The 14,988-nt window shown below is 43.1% G+C and overlaps 1 protein-coding gene across 3 annotated transcripts; it reads right to left on the minus strand.

Annotated features, from left to right (window-relative positions):
- Positions 1-267: 267 nt before the first annotated feature.
- ENTPD6 (ectonucleoside triphosphate diphosphohydrolase 6) lies at positions 268-14,983 on the minus strand. Of its 3 annotated transcripts, none has more exons than XM_032682513.1 (14): positions 14,909-14,983; positions 13,179-13,496; positions 11,730-11,806; positions 11,165-11,308; positions 9,980-10,055; positions 8,703-8,738; positions 7,444-7,532; positions 6,008-6,087; positions 5,000-5,064; positions 4,579-4,677; positions 3,944-4,084; positions 3,001-3,057; positions 1,901-2,013; positions 268-1,652 (listed from the first exon to the last, which is right to left on the minus strand). In XM_032682513.1, exons 2-14 carry the CDS (start codon positions 13,435-13,437, stop codon positions 1,563-1,565), a joined length of 1,326 nt encoding a protein of 441 aa, XP_032538404.1. In that variant the 5' UTR covers positions 13,438-13,496; positions 14,909-14,983; the 3' UTR covers positions 268-1,562. The 3 variants fall into 3 exon arrangements, with proteins under 3 accessions (XP_032538404.1, XP_032538403.1, XP_032538405.1); XM_032682512.1 differs by lacking the exon at positions 14,909-14,983 and adding an exon at positions 13,757-14,045; XM_032682514.1 differs by lacking the exons at positions 268-1,652; positions 1,901-2,013 and adding an exon at positions 2,020-2,134 and having other exon boundaries at positions 14,909-14,966.
- Between the last annotated feature and the right edge of the window lie 5 nt (positions 14,984-14,988).

Below are 14,988 nucleotides of genomic sequence, written 5' to 3' on the forward strand. Positions count from 1 at the left end.
CGCCTCCACCGCCCGCGACGAGGCGGGGCCGCTGCCGGGGCGGGCTGCGACCCGGGGGAGGGCTGATGGGACGGGGATGGCGAGTTGGGACTGGGGTGGCGTAGGGGGCTGGGATGGTGCGTGGGGACAGGGATGGCATGGAGGGACAGGGGTGGCGGCAGGACTGTAATGGCCCGAGGGGTCAGGGGTGGCATCAGGGCATTAATTTCTCAACCCACCCGCTGTGCGGCCTCTGGCGCTAAAAGCCACTCCACCACCAACAACACGTTTTCATTTTAAATTGGGAGTTTATTGTCAGAACGGCGGGGTTCAAGGGTCCCCGGTATGCTCAGCTGCAGAGCCCGCAGCCGTGCGCGCAGCGTGCCTCCATGCCACCACGTATTGCTGCCGTGAGCCCAGGAGTCAGGGCGGGCACTGCTGGCTCTCGGGGAAGCTGAGCTCTTTTGCACCACCAAAAGACTCGAGTCTTCTCTATACATCCATACAAATACATCACAATTCCACAGTTAGGTTACAAACAGCGCAGCATGTCCCTCCAGCTCCTGCTGCCCCTGCCCGCGCACTGGGAGTGCTGCACTGCAGCTACCCTGCCATGGTTCAGTGCAACCACAATACATTCTTTTATCACAGAAGAAGCGGCAGCTTCACAGAAGAAGCGGCACCACACAAATGCATTCACCCCAGGCCCTGCATCAACCTTACCAAGGCACAAAGGTCTGCAACATCCAACAAGCCATGCTCAGGGTTTATTTTTGTGACTGTGTCTTGTTCATCAATGTTACTCCGACTGACTCTAGAACTGTCAAATCCATCGTTATCCCTGTACCCAGTTCCCAGGCCTTGCTTGTCTAGATCCAGCAAATCTGATGTTGTCTCTCCCACGATCCACCTCCCAAAGGCAGGGAATCAACATTAGGCTTTAACGCTACAGGGCATACAGGCTCATGCCTCCAAGTCCATATCCAGTTTCTAGAGTGCTCCTGAGCTTTCCTCCTTCAGCAAGTGGAAAACAGAGCTGCAACGTCCACGTTGCATTTCAAAGCCGCTGCCTGTCAGCATCTGTGTAAATGCACCATTTTGCACACACTCAAGTTCACCTTCAAACACGAGTAGTAACATAAAAATCATCACTGAAAACTGCTGACAAACATGAAAAAACACCCTGAAATCAGGACATTAAAGAGTTCTTTGTGGAGTGACTGTTTCCTACAGCAACTTTAGCATACTGCAAGCTCATAGTACAGGCATATTCCAAAAAGGTGTGTTTTTCTCATAGAGATCATAGATGTCCTGCAGAGTCCTGGTTTCCCTTCCATAATGATCAAGTTTATATCAAGCTGATGCCAGATGCTGTCAAATCAAGGCTTATTTTTTACACACCGCACTCTGCACTGTAAAAAAGAGCTAGTGATGGAGAGGACTTGGCAGGTGGTGGGAGGAAAGGAACCTGTTTCATGGTGACCTTCCAAAAGACTCCAGAAGCCAAAAGCATGTCCTTCAACAGGTTCTCCATGTTGGGCTTCCAAAAAATGGAGATTCCCAAAAGTCACCTTCTAGGAGCTTCAGTACTGCAGTCTATTGAGCGAGTCGATGTAATGGAAAGTGGCTCCCAATGCCCAGCTTGTTTCAACATTGTTAATTTTCCGGGCAAGCTGGAAAAAAAAAAGGCAAAAAAGTTAAAACACAATTCTTTTGGAAAATCTGAAGCATGCAAGGTGAACACAGTGCTGAAGGTTATGACAACCAGATGGTGATACCATCGTGGGGAGAGTGCCGCTTCATCCACAATCACACAGCATGTGTTGTAGCAGGAAGGCAAATCAACTGAACTACCAGCATGATGACTCCTGCCTTGGCACCCTCCTGCCCACTTTCCCCAGGAATCCATTTTGTGCATCACCTTAAAGGCTTGGCTCTTTGGGAAGCCCAGCTCTTGCAGGAGGAAGGTGATGTACGTGAGGTCCATGCAGAGAAAAGGGCTGCTTCCAGGGCTGATTTCCATGGTCTTACAAACTAAGGAGAAAAAAAACGGTGTCTGAATGCACACTGTGGGCTCAGGTGTAGCAACAGCCCAGCTCTGAAAAATCTCGAATCCGTAAAGCACCTCGTCAGTTGAGCTGTGCAGTGATGGAACCTGTCACAATGGGGTTGAAATGACACACACACATTAGGAGAAGCACATAAGCTTTGGAAGGAAGATCCAGACATTCTGTCTCTCCCCTAAGAGTGAGACAGAATTTCTTGTATCTCTCCAGGAAAAGAGCCTCCAACTTCTAATTCAAGGCTTCAAATATATAACCAACTTCAGCTGAGTTATCTTTCTTGAGCACCAGCACTCAACAAATGTTGACAAAACCAAATTAAAAAAACCCAAAACAAAATAAAAGAAACGACAAAATCAAAATAAAACCTTTCTCAGGAGGAATTACACAAATGGTAGTCCAAAAATCAGAACAGCAATTGTTCAGTCATACATAAAGTTTACCAAAAAACCCTATGACAGTTTGATCAAAGCCTGAGTTTGTGGTATTAAGAAAAGAATGTTTACATTAGTAAATCTGTGTAGGGAGTTCTCTCCACAGCTCATGAAGTGAAAAGCTGTGAACCGGTTTTCCCTCTTTTCTGATTAACAATCAAGCAAATGAACAAAAAGAAAAATTAAACCAGATTAGAACATGTTATGCTAACAGGATAAAAGCCACAATTATCTTGAAAGTATGATTTCAGAACACTTGTTAATTGTCAAGTAATTATTTACTAGTAATTCTTGAAAGAGTTTTGAAATATATGTATTATGTGTCTTATGTCAGCTGCAAAAGCAAAAGTTAATATAAAAATAGTTGAGATTTTCAGAAAAAAGCGGAAGTGTTGGTGAGATGCTATGTAGAGGTACTTAATACTTCCTTAAAAACATCAGGCTTCTTAGCATGTCACACATTTGCCACCTGGGAATGAATTTACACACAATAACTAGTAAGTGTTTGATTATATTTTACTCACCATATTTAGCTGCAATTTCGAAGTCACTGACAGTTAAGCTTCCTCCTTTTTCTTTATCTAAAGGAAAAAAAAAACCCAGTCTTTTACAGTCTTCGTATAAAGGCAACTGTAGATTCAAGTCATGAAAGTTGTTTCAAAATCAAATCTTGAGCCACTGAAACCAATGTCAAAATTCAGACTGGTTTTAAAGGTAAAAGAACCTTTAAAAGGTTCTGACTATAGACTGAAAAGTCTTTGTTTATGAAGAACCTTAAGCCTCGTTTCATATAGAAACAGTTTACAGACTCTCTCACCTGATCCCCATGTCTTTGCTGCTCTGCCAGTGGTGCCTGAACACAGTTAACACCTGTGACCAGATCTGACAGAGCACTGGTGCTCTGCAACACATTAAATCTGAAATTATTTGTAAAAAGAAACTGGCCAAGGAGGGGGGGTAGGTTTGTCCAAACTAACTTGAGATGTCATAATCTCCTTTCTACCACTGAACATGACAGCCTTCTGTACACCAGCATACCATGAAAAAGAGATGTGACACATTTTGAATACAAGTGGAAGTATCTGAAAATCTTCATTCCATCTAAAAAGGTCTATGGAGCAAAACACACAGCCCAAATAATTTTTACTGCTTTACTGACTGAGGAATTTGTTTACCATTATGAAGGTTTTTCTATTTTGGATTGTAATCAGACAATAAAACCTCTTCTGAAACAGAAACAGTTTGTTTAAAGACTATTACCAAACGTTGCAGATCCTATTTCACAGCCTCAGTCCCTTCTCTATAGAAATTAATATCCAGTCAAGATCAATGCTTCAATGCTGCACAGCAGTGTAACAACAGACTATATTCCATGACAGCTTAGCAAAGCATCATGATGTCTGCAAGTGTTACCATTTATTTAATAACTTGTCATTTAAAATGAAACAAAACCAGGAGCAGACATACCTATGAGACCAGCCTCTGCTGCACGGTCATAGTAGTAGGAGAAAGTGTAAAAATCCAAGTCCTTCACTTCCTCAGCTTTATGCACTTTTTTGTAGAGCATCTTTGCCACTTTATTAGAACAAGACTCATAAAGAGGCTCACCTAAAAGAAGGCAAAAAACAACCCCCCCAGCATATTTTATATATATATATATATATATATATATATACAGAGTTATATACACATACAATTTACTTAATATCTGCCAAGAAACAGGCTCCTTTTTGCAAAATAGCACTCCATAAGATCTTCACAGAGAGCTGCTTCTTCTTCCAGAGGCAAACACCTACCATCCTCAGGTTGGGACTAAGTATGTGATAGATCAGAGATGGACAACATCATTTGAGACAGAAGAATTTTGAAAAGACCTGTTTGAGGATTGTTCAAGTCCATCTGCATTACTACTAGCAGCTTTACTGACTGGACAGAGACCTCATGGCACAACAGGAAAGAGCTGCATGATCTCTTTAACAGCATGGCAAGAGGAGCCAGACAGAAGAGTAAACAGAATCTGGTATCTTTGCAAGAGGCTGAGAGTTTGATTTCCTCTGCTAATAGCAGCTGCCCTAGATAGAAAGAGTGATAAATCACTATACCTGCCTTCTGTCCTTTAATTTTGTACACTATCTCAGCATGTTGCCATTCAGATTTGAAGCCAGGTGGCAAACAAGGGCTAATCAACTCCTCCCCTTCTGCTGCAGAAGTAAAACAAAGCCACATTAAAAAAAAACATGAAGAGTTAAATTCAGAACCCTCACCCCCAGCAAGGCACCTCCACGGTCCAGACAGGGCTCAAATGTCCCATGCCCGCCTCCCACCCAGGGCTGGCAAGAATCCAAGTCTCCTGGGATCTAGCAATGTCACCTCCTGCATTTGTCTCAAATGCACCCAGCCATAGTGACAGGAGTCCACATGCCATTCGGGAACCTTGAGCCCAGTGGGAAGGGGTCATACAACTCCTCCCCCTACCACCACCCTGTGCTCAGAGACAAGACTTGAGGACTGCCCATAACTTACAGGGTTTTCCCTCAACTCCGCCCAAAATGGCAAGCCTTGCTGACATCAGCCCAAGTCCCAGGTAACTGCAAAGGGATAAAAGCCTCTGTGAACAACAAACATCATTCCTCTGATACTCCACTGACAACCTGGCTGGGACATGCCAGTCTCCTCTACACAGTCATAGCCAAGTGGCTCAAGTGAGCTCATGCACATAAGAGGAACAGTGTGACAACCTGCTCTCAGATTACTCTCACCCAGAATGATAATCGCTCTCTGAAAAGCTCAGGCAATAGCTGACAGCTGTAATCTGGCTCTTGAAGAACTGGCAATGGTATTCCAAAGGCAGTCCAGCCACTAGCCTACAGAACTGACTCCTTTTGAGCCCAAACATACCCCACAGCAAACACAGGTGGGAAGAAGCTGCTTGTCTCTGCCCAAAATACTGGGAGCAAGGGAAGACAACAGCGAGGAAGGAATGACAGAGACAAAGCACTATGAATTGACTCCAACCCTCATTCTCCATTCTCCATTTCTATTTGTATCCACACCAAAATGCTGTATAAAAGAACTGCTGCTCAGTGGTGAAAAGGTAAGAGTTGGGAGTGATGCTGAGCCTGGGAAGGAGGGAGAGGTGGAGGGAAGGTGTTTTTGATTTTATTCTTATTTCTCATTATCTTACTGTTTAATTGGCAATAAATTAAATTAAATTCTCTAAGTCAAGTCTCTTTTGCCCATAACAGCAATTGGTAAGTGACCTCCCTGTACTTATCTTGACCCATGAGTTTTTTGTCATATTTTCTTCCCTCTGTCCTATTAATGGAATGGGAGTGATAAAGTGGCTTGGTGGGCACATGGTGGGCACATGGTGGGCAGCCAAGGTTAATCTACCACAGTCATGTGGCTCAAGTGTCTCCACTTCTTCCCAGTACTCATTGGCAAGGACTCCAGTTCAGAAAAACACCTACATCTCATTGGCTTCACAGAAAGCTTTGATTTTTACAGTGTGCTCTCCTTCCCACAACTAACCTGTAGGAATACAGCTTGTAGGTGTGATTAAACATCTGAAATGAAGTTGTGTGGCCAGCTGGTGATGTCTGGAGAGTTTCCTGAAGGGAGAAAAAGACATCACTGACAGGTTTCTGCCAGCCAGCAGCAAACATCAACAAAATAATCTTCCAAAAGTTAGGAAAAACGTGAAACAATCCTAGCAGGATTTAGAGAGAAATTATGAATTCGCAAGTATTTCAAATTGACCGCTGATATACAAGACAACCACAAAACCTGGATCTAGTAGTGTCTTCACATGACAGGGTCTACACTGGTTATATTTCTATTTGTATCCACACCAAAATGCTGTATAAAAGAATTACTTTCATTAAAAGGAATCCTTATTCCAGCTCTTAACTGCTTTTGTCAAGAGGTTACATCAACTGCCTCTTCACATGATCCCTACTACAGAAAACTGTGAGCAAACTAATACAAAAGCCAGGTATACATTAACTTCCTACTTGAGTGGAATTAATCTGTGAACTTGCACAAGCCAGAGGAAAAGCACATCGCTGTGCTTGCCAAGGAACAGAGTGAGGACCAGTCTGTAGTCTGAAAAAATGAAAGGATAATTATCTAACACACTTTGCAACATGTTCCCCAAATGCACTGGCACTTGCACGTTTGTGGGGAGCAAAGCTCAGGCCACAATGCTGTTCATGCTGCTCATATCTTAACACAATCTCTATGTCCAGAATTTCCACATCCCAGACCCTTCACATCCCTTGTCATTCTGCTGTAGCAATGCATGTCTTGATTATCCCAGGCTGGACACAGCATCCCATCCCTCTGCTTTTGTGCAGCTTTACTAGGAACACTATCTCTGCTCAGGCCATGTCCTTACAACTCTACATTCACAGGGCTTCCAGCTCACAGAACATCTACAGAAATGTCACACTAGGAAGCTCAAATGACATCAGAGTATATTTTTTACTGCATAACAGCAGTTGCTCCTTAGAAAGCATTCATTTGCAACTGAGTGAACTCAGGAAAATCGAAAACCAGGATCAAGGCGGCATCTTACTGTGTTCCTAAAACCCACTGTAGGCCAGATGTTGGACTTGAATTCATTAACAGCACTGCATTTTGAGTTCTTCATTATAAGCTGCACAAACTGAGAGTCAAGGATTAAGACACTCAGGTGAACATGGTATTTTCAAGATAAAGCAGCCCTGGCAGACTCGCCACATGCACCACCAATCCAGAGCGGGACTATGAGGATGGACAAAGAGTTGTGAATGCCTCTGTGACTGACTATAACAAGGCAGATGTGACCAAGTGATCTGGGTTTTTCTGTCACAAGTGTGGCTTCATGTCACACTAACAAACTCTTGCTCTGTTTCCAAGGGAAAGAAATCTGAGCAGTTACTGATTTCTGCACCAGCATTTCCCAACAGTGTGCATGTTCACATTACCTCAGCACGTGGAAGGAAGGTGATCTGTGTTGATCCACCACCCAAATCCAGCATCCCTACACTTCTCTTCTGGGGATCATCTAGCCTACCTGAAATGTGTGACAGAACAGAGAAATCCAAGGTGGGCATTGTGAGAAACCGGGTAGGAACAAAACTAGAAGTACAGTGGTAAAGAAAGGGAATAATCTAATTCCATCTGTCAGCTTACAGACAGCACTAAATTATACTGTTACCTACTGGGCACTGATTCTGGCTTTATCAGACCTGAAAATCTTAAAGTGACAAGAGTTTCTCTTATTTCTCTGGTGGCTGTTCGTGTCCTAATTACAGCAGCTTTGGTTACTGCATTCCTAAACATTTTTCAGTGGACGCAAGGACTGTTTTACAAACTCTACTCTGGTAACCACTTTGTAACACAGAGGAATGTGGTTTTCTTGGCCACCTCTCCCTGATCCCTTAGCAGCATTTTGCAGTTTCCTATGGCCAAAGGGATGACATACTGAAAAGAGCTGGCCTAATAGACTCAGCTCTCTTGGAATTCTTCCTGCTGCCAGCCAAGACCTCTCCTCTCATTTAATTCTAGTTCTTCTCAGTTAGATCCCTCAAATGCACCTTCTTGACAAGGACAGTTTGTGCCAAGCACCTCAGTATGCCTCATGATAGCTGATGTTTGAAGATCGCTAATCTTTCTGATATTTCCTGGGGGCATAAAAGGCTTCAGAGCACACTGCTCCACACACTGTGTGTGCTGAACAGAGCACTTGGATGGCAGACTGCATTACATATTGTCAGAGAAGTCTTTAGCTTAGTTTTTTCTCTACTCTTCAGCTATCCTTTTCTCACCCAGCAGTGTAAACACTTGTGGCACTTCTACGTTATAAATCTGTAAGGAAGTAGCATAGCATTTTCTTTTACTCTGTGCAGCTGCCAAGCACATCTAGAACGTTCACATTAAAAATGTAGCCAGAGTCACAGCAGACTCAGAAAGGAATAAAATGCTCTGGTACCCTACAGGGAATTGAGAGAAAAGTTACATTAAACATCTACGGAAAAAGATTAAACTCCTCACTCTGTCAAGTAAAAGGCCAAAATCCTGATGACTTAAATAGGCCAGGCCAAAAATAACTGCTGACTTATTCTCAGATTCTTCTTTCTCCCATTCCATCCCAATGAATGAGCAAATCCCATGCAGGGGCAGAGAACAGCATGACTTTCACAGCATCCATCGTATCTTTATGCACATGCTCATGTACACATACCTGTTAAAAAGTTTATTGTGATCCAGGCTGAAATACCTAATGAGGAAAAGATTCAGAAGAGGCACTGTTAAATCGTACCATTTCATTTTAACTCACAGCAGTAACAAGTAAATTACATTTCCAGAACTGTCAATGGCTGTCCAAAACCAAGGTAAGATGCCTTGAACAAAGAGAATTACCTTCTCTATCAGAGCTTATGTGATATTTGGGAGAGAAGCCCCATGTATGAAATGCCTGTAGAACTCTGTATTTCACAGGCCAAAAATTAGGCAATAAATTACAAAGGCTTCAGTCCTTAGTTAAAAGACAACAAGATGACTGAGACTCACATTGTTTGTCTTCTAGGAAAACATTCACTTGTAGAATTTTGTTTGATATCAGGCACTCAACTTTCCTTTTGAATACTAAGAATTTTTATCTTTCAGTGTTCTAATTTTTCCTGTTTTCCTCTAAGCAATTTTGTGAGCTATGCTGTTTCTGTCCTCTTTTTGTTTTATAAACCGTTCTCCATAAATTAGGTGAATTAGTGGGCCTTATGTTAACAAATTCAAATATTTATTCATGTGATTAAAACTCAAAGCATTCTAGGGAGCATGGTCCATTTCAACCCTTGGCTGAACCAAGGCTGTCACAGTTATTAATGATTTTAAAACAAAACAAAAAGAAGAATTACAATGTCTTTATTCCATTAAGTAGCAAAAAAAAGAAACTCATAAACAGCTTCACCTATTTTAAAGTTTGATTTCTAAGCAGAATTAAAACACATTTCAACACTCACTTACTTAGAATTTAGATGTTCTGTCCTCAGCATTTTTTGATGAACATCAACTTACTTCAGCATGTTTTCTTCTCTATGTACTTTTATCAGACCGAACTCACAGTTCCACTCATTAGATCAGTTATAATTAACATTATGACCAAATACTTCCAGAAAGCTCTGATAAGCACTGTCAAGAGCACAGTGTGCAAACCTAGTTGTTGAAGACCATCTCAACAAGCAGATATACAGAAACTTTTCTAGAAGTGCTGACTGCACAGTGGCTTCCTGGTGATCCTACAGGAACTGCCAAACACTCAGAGCTTTCAAGATCAGGACAGAGTTCAGGACTTCAAATTGGAAAACGTAGCACAAGATCTCTGGCAGGCGCTGCCTGTGGTAGCATAAAAACTCTGTCAAACCCCCTGCTTGTGGGTTCCCATTACAGTGAGTAGAGGACTTGTCACAGTGCAGCAGGAACCTCCACGACTGCAGAAGGAGTCTCCACAAGACAACCTACCTTCATCGGTTCCATTCATTATCGACACGCAGTCGTCCCTCACAAAGAAGGGAGAGGCCTGAAAAATCTCCTTCACCTGTAGTTCAAATAAAAGCTACATTCAGAGAAATATTTTTTCAGCTGGAAACCAAGTTTTTTAAAATTCCAGTTTTACACTACTGCTCCTCTTCTTGGGCTAAATCCTCCTGACTGCTGCTCATGACTTTGTTTGAAGTTCAAGAGGCCAACAAGCATCATCTTTACATGCGGGCTCTGCAGTTTGGTGCAGAGACAGGAAATGGATGTGTGGGTTTTCAAGGATGAAGGCTGTTCAAAAGTGCCATTAGCAAGGAATACAATGGGTAGGAAAGGGACTCCAGTTTACTTTGCTGCAACTGGTGACCCACAGGGTACTACTATACATACATGTAAAAGGCAGGAGATGGACAGCCTAGCTTTCAGGAATGTCTCAGGGAACTGCATTTCCAACAAGAGCATATTGGCTGATAATGATCCTCTATACCCTATCCTACATGAGGCAGCAGAGCTCTAGCTTTGCAGGGTCCTCTAAAGTTTCAGCTGAAATTCAGTGTGGAAAAGTATTGGCCAGGCTGCAGGCAGCAGAGACTTTGATTTCAACCACCCCCATTTCTTCCTTCCAATTATTGCTTAGAAAAAGAGTACACTCAGTGCACAGTTAATAAACTTTTCCTGCAGTTCAAAGGTCTAGAACACGTTTTGTTTATTTTTGTAATATTTTAAAATATTAAATGTATTTTACATGCCTAAAAATACAATTTACATTGTTTTCAATCAATATAAAGGAGCGACCTTGCAGCAGCAGGTTGACAATGTGGCCAATCAAACAGTAGAGAGCTTTTCTCAAAATAGCACCATCCCTGTCAAACCCGCCGCTAAACATGACCAGTAAGAACAGGCCTGTAGTTACTGCTAGCAGGATGTCACTGCATTTGTTACGTTATCTGTCATCTCCTGGTTTACTTGGAGCTGCCATCATTCCTCTGTGCTTGCAACTCACACAACTTCTCCCCCAAGTGCATTTGAGATCAGGTGGCTCTGCACTGTTTTCGGGGTTAAACAATGGGAATTGATTCATGTACACAAAAAAATACGCACATTACACAGAACCGATCAGAGTTTGCTATAAAATTTCTGGCAAGCAAACGGAAAAACAAGAAATAGTACCTTATCCAGCAACTTTTGAGCTTTCTCTCCTGGGAGCAACCGTAGGCCAGCTGTGGCTTTCAGGACCAGAGGAGTAAACTTCCACAGCTCCATAGGAACTTCCTTCTTTGCCACCTCCAGGAGCTCTTCTATGCCCTGGGCACTCTGTGAGCAAAAAAAGAACAAGAAAAGGCACCTTAAAAACTCTTTTGAAAGGGTAAAAGGGTGATCAGAGACTCAATTCACTGTAAATGTGAAACAGACACAAATTAAAAGCACAAGGGGCCAGGAGAAGGTGTAGGACTCACTGTCTCCTACAGCGTTAAGTCTTAGTGGATATAACAGATATTATCAAGCTACAGGTCAAACCTGAAAGAGTCCCTTTTTCAAACAGTGACATAGAACTCTCTATCACTGAATGTTTTGGCTACAGAGGGCTCAAAAGGCAGTATGACCAATTCCTGGAAAACAAAGGCTTTTGGAGCCAGTAAAACGCTACAAGCTGGGTGTAAGTCTGGCTTAGGGAGTGCCTAAATTCCTGCGAGCTTGAAGGTAAGGGAGACAGAAGAGAAATCACTTAAATTACCTTTTCGACATCATCAGCATATGCAGATAGACCTGGTTTCAGTGCTTTAAACGTCTCATGGGTTAATTTGGGAGTTTCTGTTCAAAAGCAGTATTCCAAAATAAGTAATGGTACAAATAATTTCGCATACACAAAAAGAAAATCATTTAACAAATTACATTACTATGTGCTAATGGAAGTCAGTTGAAGCCTCTGTCTAATGAACTATCAACAGCCACCTGACCTCTAAATACAGCCCTTGCTATGGAATTAGATCCTGAGGAAACCATTTTTAAAGTCATGACTGGTTTTCAGGTGCTGGTGTCCACTATATTCTTTACGCATATCAGACAATGGGTTCAAGTTTTCTTTGAGGCCTTACGCCCACCATGTGCAGCTTTTCAAACTGCACCTGTAACAAAGGCTCCAAATTTCAGCATGCTCTGTTCTGACTAAACTTGGTTCCAGCAAACCCGAGTGGAAGCTTTTACATTTTTTTTCAATGACAGCAGAGGGAGCCAGACTTAAACATATTGCAAACTTGTAGCCCTACATGCACCTGAAATCAAGACAACACGTGCCTGACACATTGTCATCGTCCTCCTGTAGCCAACTACACTCTATAAAGTTTGCTGCAATATATTCTGAAATTATGTTTAAAGAAAAGCAGACAAGGAAGCAGCGAAGACTTGAGAATACACTAAAAGAAGGAAATCAGTGGACTGTTGTTTAACACCTTTGTTGGCTAAGCCTTTCAACAGCCCATTATGCAAACCTACCTTGCTCCCCAGAGGTCAATCACACCATACACCACCACACTGCTAACCCTGAAAACCTTCAGGTCACTTACTAACAGCACTCACACAAGTTTTTTGATCTTTAGGGCTTTTACAAATAGGAGCTGACGACATGTAAACAAATGAAGCTTAGTACTCCAGAGGAAAACTGGAGATTTTTTTGTACACTTCTGTCTCACTTCTGAGTAGTTTCTGTCCAGATGTAATACATAGCAATGTTAATCGAACAATTTGCAATTTTTGTTTTATTTCACAGTTTAAATCCAACACTCAAGACAAGGATGCACTAAACCAGACACTGCAGACAGAAGCAGCTCACTAGCAGGAACTGGAGACAGCCAACAACCTCATGGTGAAAATTTGGGAAAATAAGGCAGTTTGAATTTATAATCTTCTCTTCCACCAGTGTGATGAAAAATTGCCCTTCTTCAAGCCACCACTCTAAAAGTACAGGTGCTATTTAGTTCACATTCTGACATTACAGCATTTTCTTCTTGTTGAATGTTTCGTAATTTCACCCAAGCATATATGCCCTGCATCATAATATAGATGACTCTCTAGAAAGAGCTGAAGCATGTTTGTTCAAGTAATCTCTAGAAAAGAGTCATCAATAATCTGCTCCATAACGTTATGGAAGACTTAATCTCTCATGCAATGAGCAGTAAGTACATACCTCTTGGCTGCTGTGTAAATTTAAATATATGGATGCGAGTTCCTGTGCTTCCTGCATCAAACATAATTCCATAAAAGACTGAGAGATCTGTGGTCACTGCCTGATGGTTCAGTTTATCTCCCCTGCTTTCAGCAATTCCTTCTGTTGCTCCCATGAGCGGTTTGGAATCCAAGCGCCATTTTATGTATGCAACATAAATAGCTATGCATGCCAAAATCCCAAAAGCAAAGAACCGCTTTGACATCTTCATGGCTTCCATCTATCAGATGTTTTGTGTCTTCCCTTTATCACAGAGAACAGGTGGTTCCCACATCACTCCTACATCCAACAGAAGAGAAAAAGTCTGTTTTATTTTCTAAACCCGATTAACGGATCTAAGAGTATGATGCCTACAACACTGAACACTCCCAATTGTTCTAAAGGAACACATCCTCCTTCAGCATGTCATTGAGATCTACAGCTAACTTTGAGGCATGGAGCAGCATAAATCTTCCTTTCCCCCATTGCTACAGAGGCCTTAGAGGCAGAGAAAGGAGAGTTCAGAGAAACTAAATACAGTAACTGAGGTGGGAAGGGACCTCAAGAGGTCTCTCATCCAATCTCCTGCTCACAGCATGGGCAGCTATAGGGCTCCTCCATGTTATCCAACTCATCTTGAAGAAATCTGAGGACGAAGATCCCACAGCTCCACTGGCACTTATCTTTGTTAGTTCCTGGATGGTGAAACAGGTCCCAGAAGACTGGACAAGGACAATTTTTTATAAGGCACGAGGGAGTTGAGTGTTCCTCTCTCCCATGTCCAATACCAAAAAAGAAACCACAGCAAAGCACAATGCAAAAAATCTACAAGCACTCACATGACACCATCCAGATGATTAAAAAACAGTCAGTGATGATTTATGGGGAGCAAAATTACATATTATTTTTCCTTTTTTGTTAAGGAGTAATGAAGAGAGAACAAACCAAACAAGGAAGTTGAGTTAAACGAGGTTTTGACACACGTGTAATCTGCTGGTGATATGAATTCAGGAGGTGTACAGAAGGTGTGAAGGGGAGGAATTTAAAATCAAGGTGATTACAAGCATATTGCCAAAAGTGGGTAAGACAAAATTTCATAAAAATGGAGAAAAGCTAAACCACAGGCACAAATACACATGAAGAACAGATCAGTGTGAGGGAAAGGGAACTGTAGGCTGTCATGACACAGAAATCAGGAAGATGGCATTGAAAAAAAAAAAAAAAAATCTTTCTGGCTTCTACCAGCAGGCAGAGACATGCAGGTGGCAATCGCTGCACGTCTAGGGGATGATCACTCGAAACCTTCTGGTGCCAGAAAGGCCTCAACTGCAGCAACACGAAAGCTAAATGTCACAGGGAGGAGGAATGCCGCAGGGGTTTTGTGTCTTTGAGGAGACACAAGCCCCACCGCAGGAAAGGGGAGACTGGAAGGATGAGGGGGAGGCCTGGAGGCGCAACAGTCTGGAAGCACTACCACCCTACCGCCGTCTGCCTGAAGAGAACTGGGATTGTCCTTTCCCTGCCTTTGTCAGGGGACGCCGAGATTTTCTGCAAGGGAAAGTCTTCCCGCCTGCGCCGCCGAGGATCGGGAGGGCGCGGCCCCCGGGGCGCCCGGGCCCGCGGTGCCCGCGGAGCGCCCCCCGCTCACACACATCCCGCCGCCCTCGCTCCCTCCCTCACTGCCTCCCTCACTCCCTCACGCCCTCACGCACCCGCTCACGCCGCCCCCGCCGGCCCCGCCATGGCGCCGCCGCTGCCCGGCCTGCGGGCGGCCCCGCTCCCAGCGCGCAGG

This window comes from Chiroxiphia lanceolata, chromosome 3 (genome assembly GCF_009829145.1).
Source record: "Chiroxiphia lanceolata isolate bChiLan1 chromosome 3, bChiLan1.pri, whole genome shotgun sequence".
Lineage (NCBI taxonomy): Eukaryota > Metazoa > Chordata > Aves > Passeriformes > Pipridae > Chiroxiphia > Chiroxiphia lanceolata.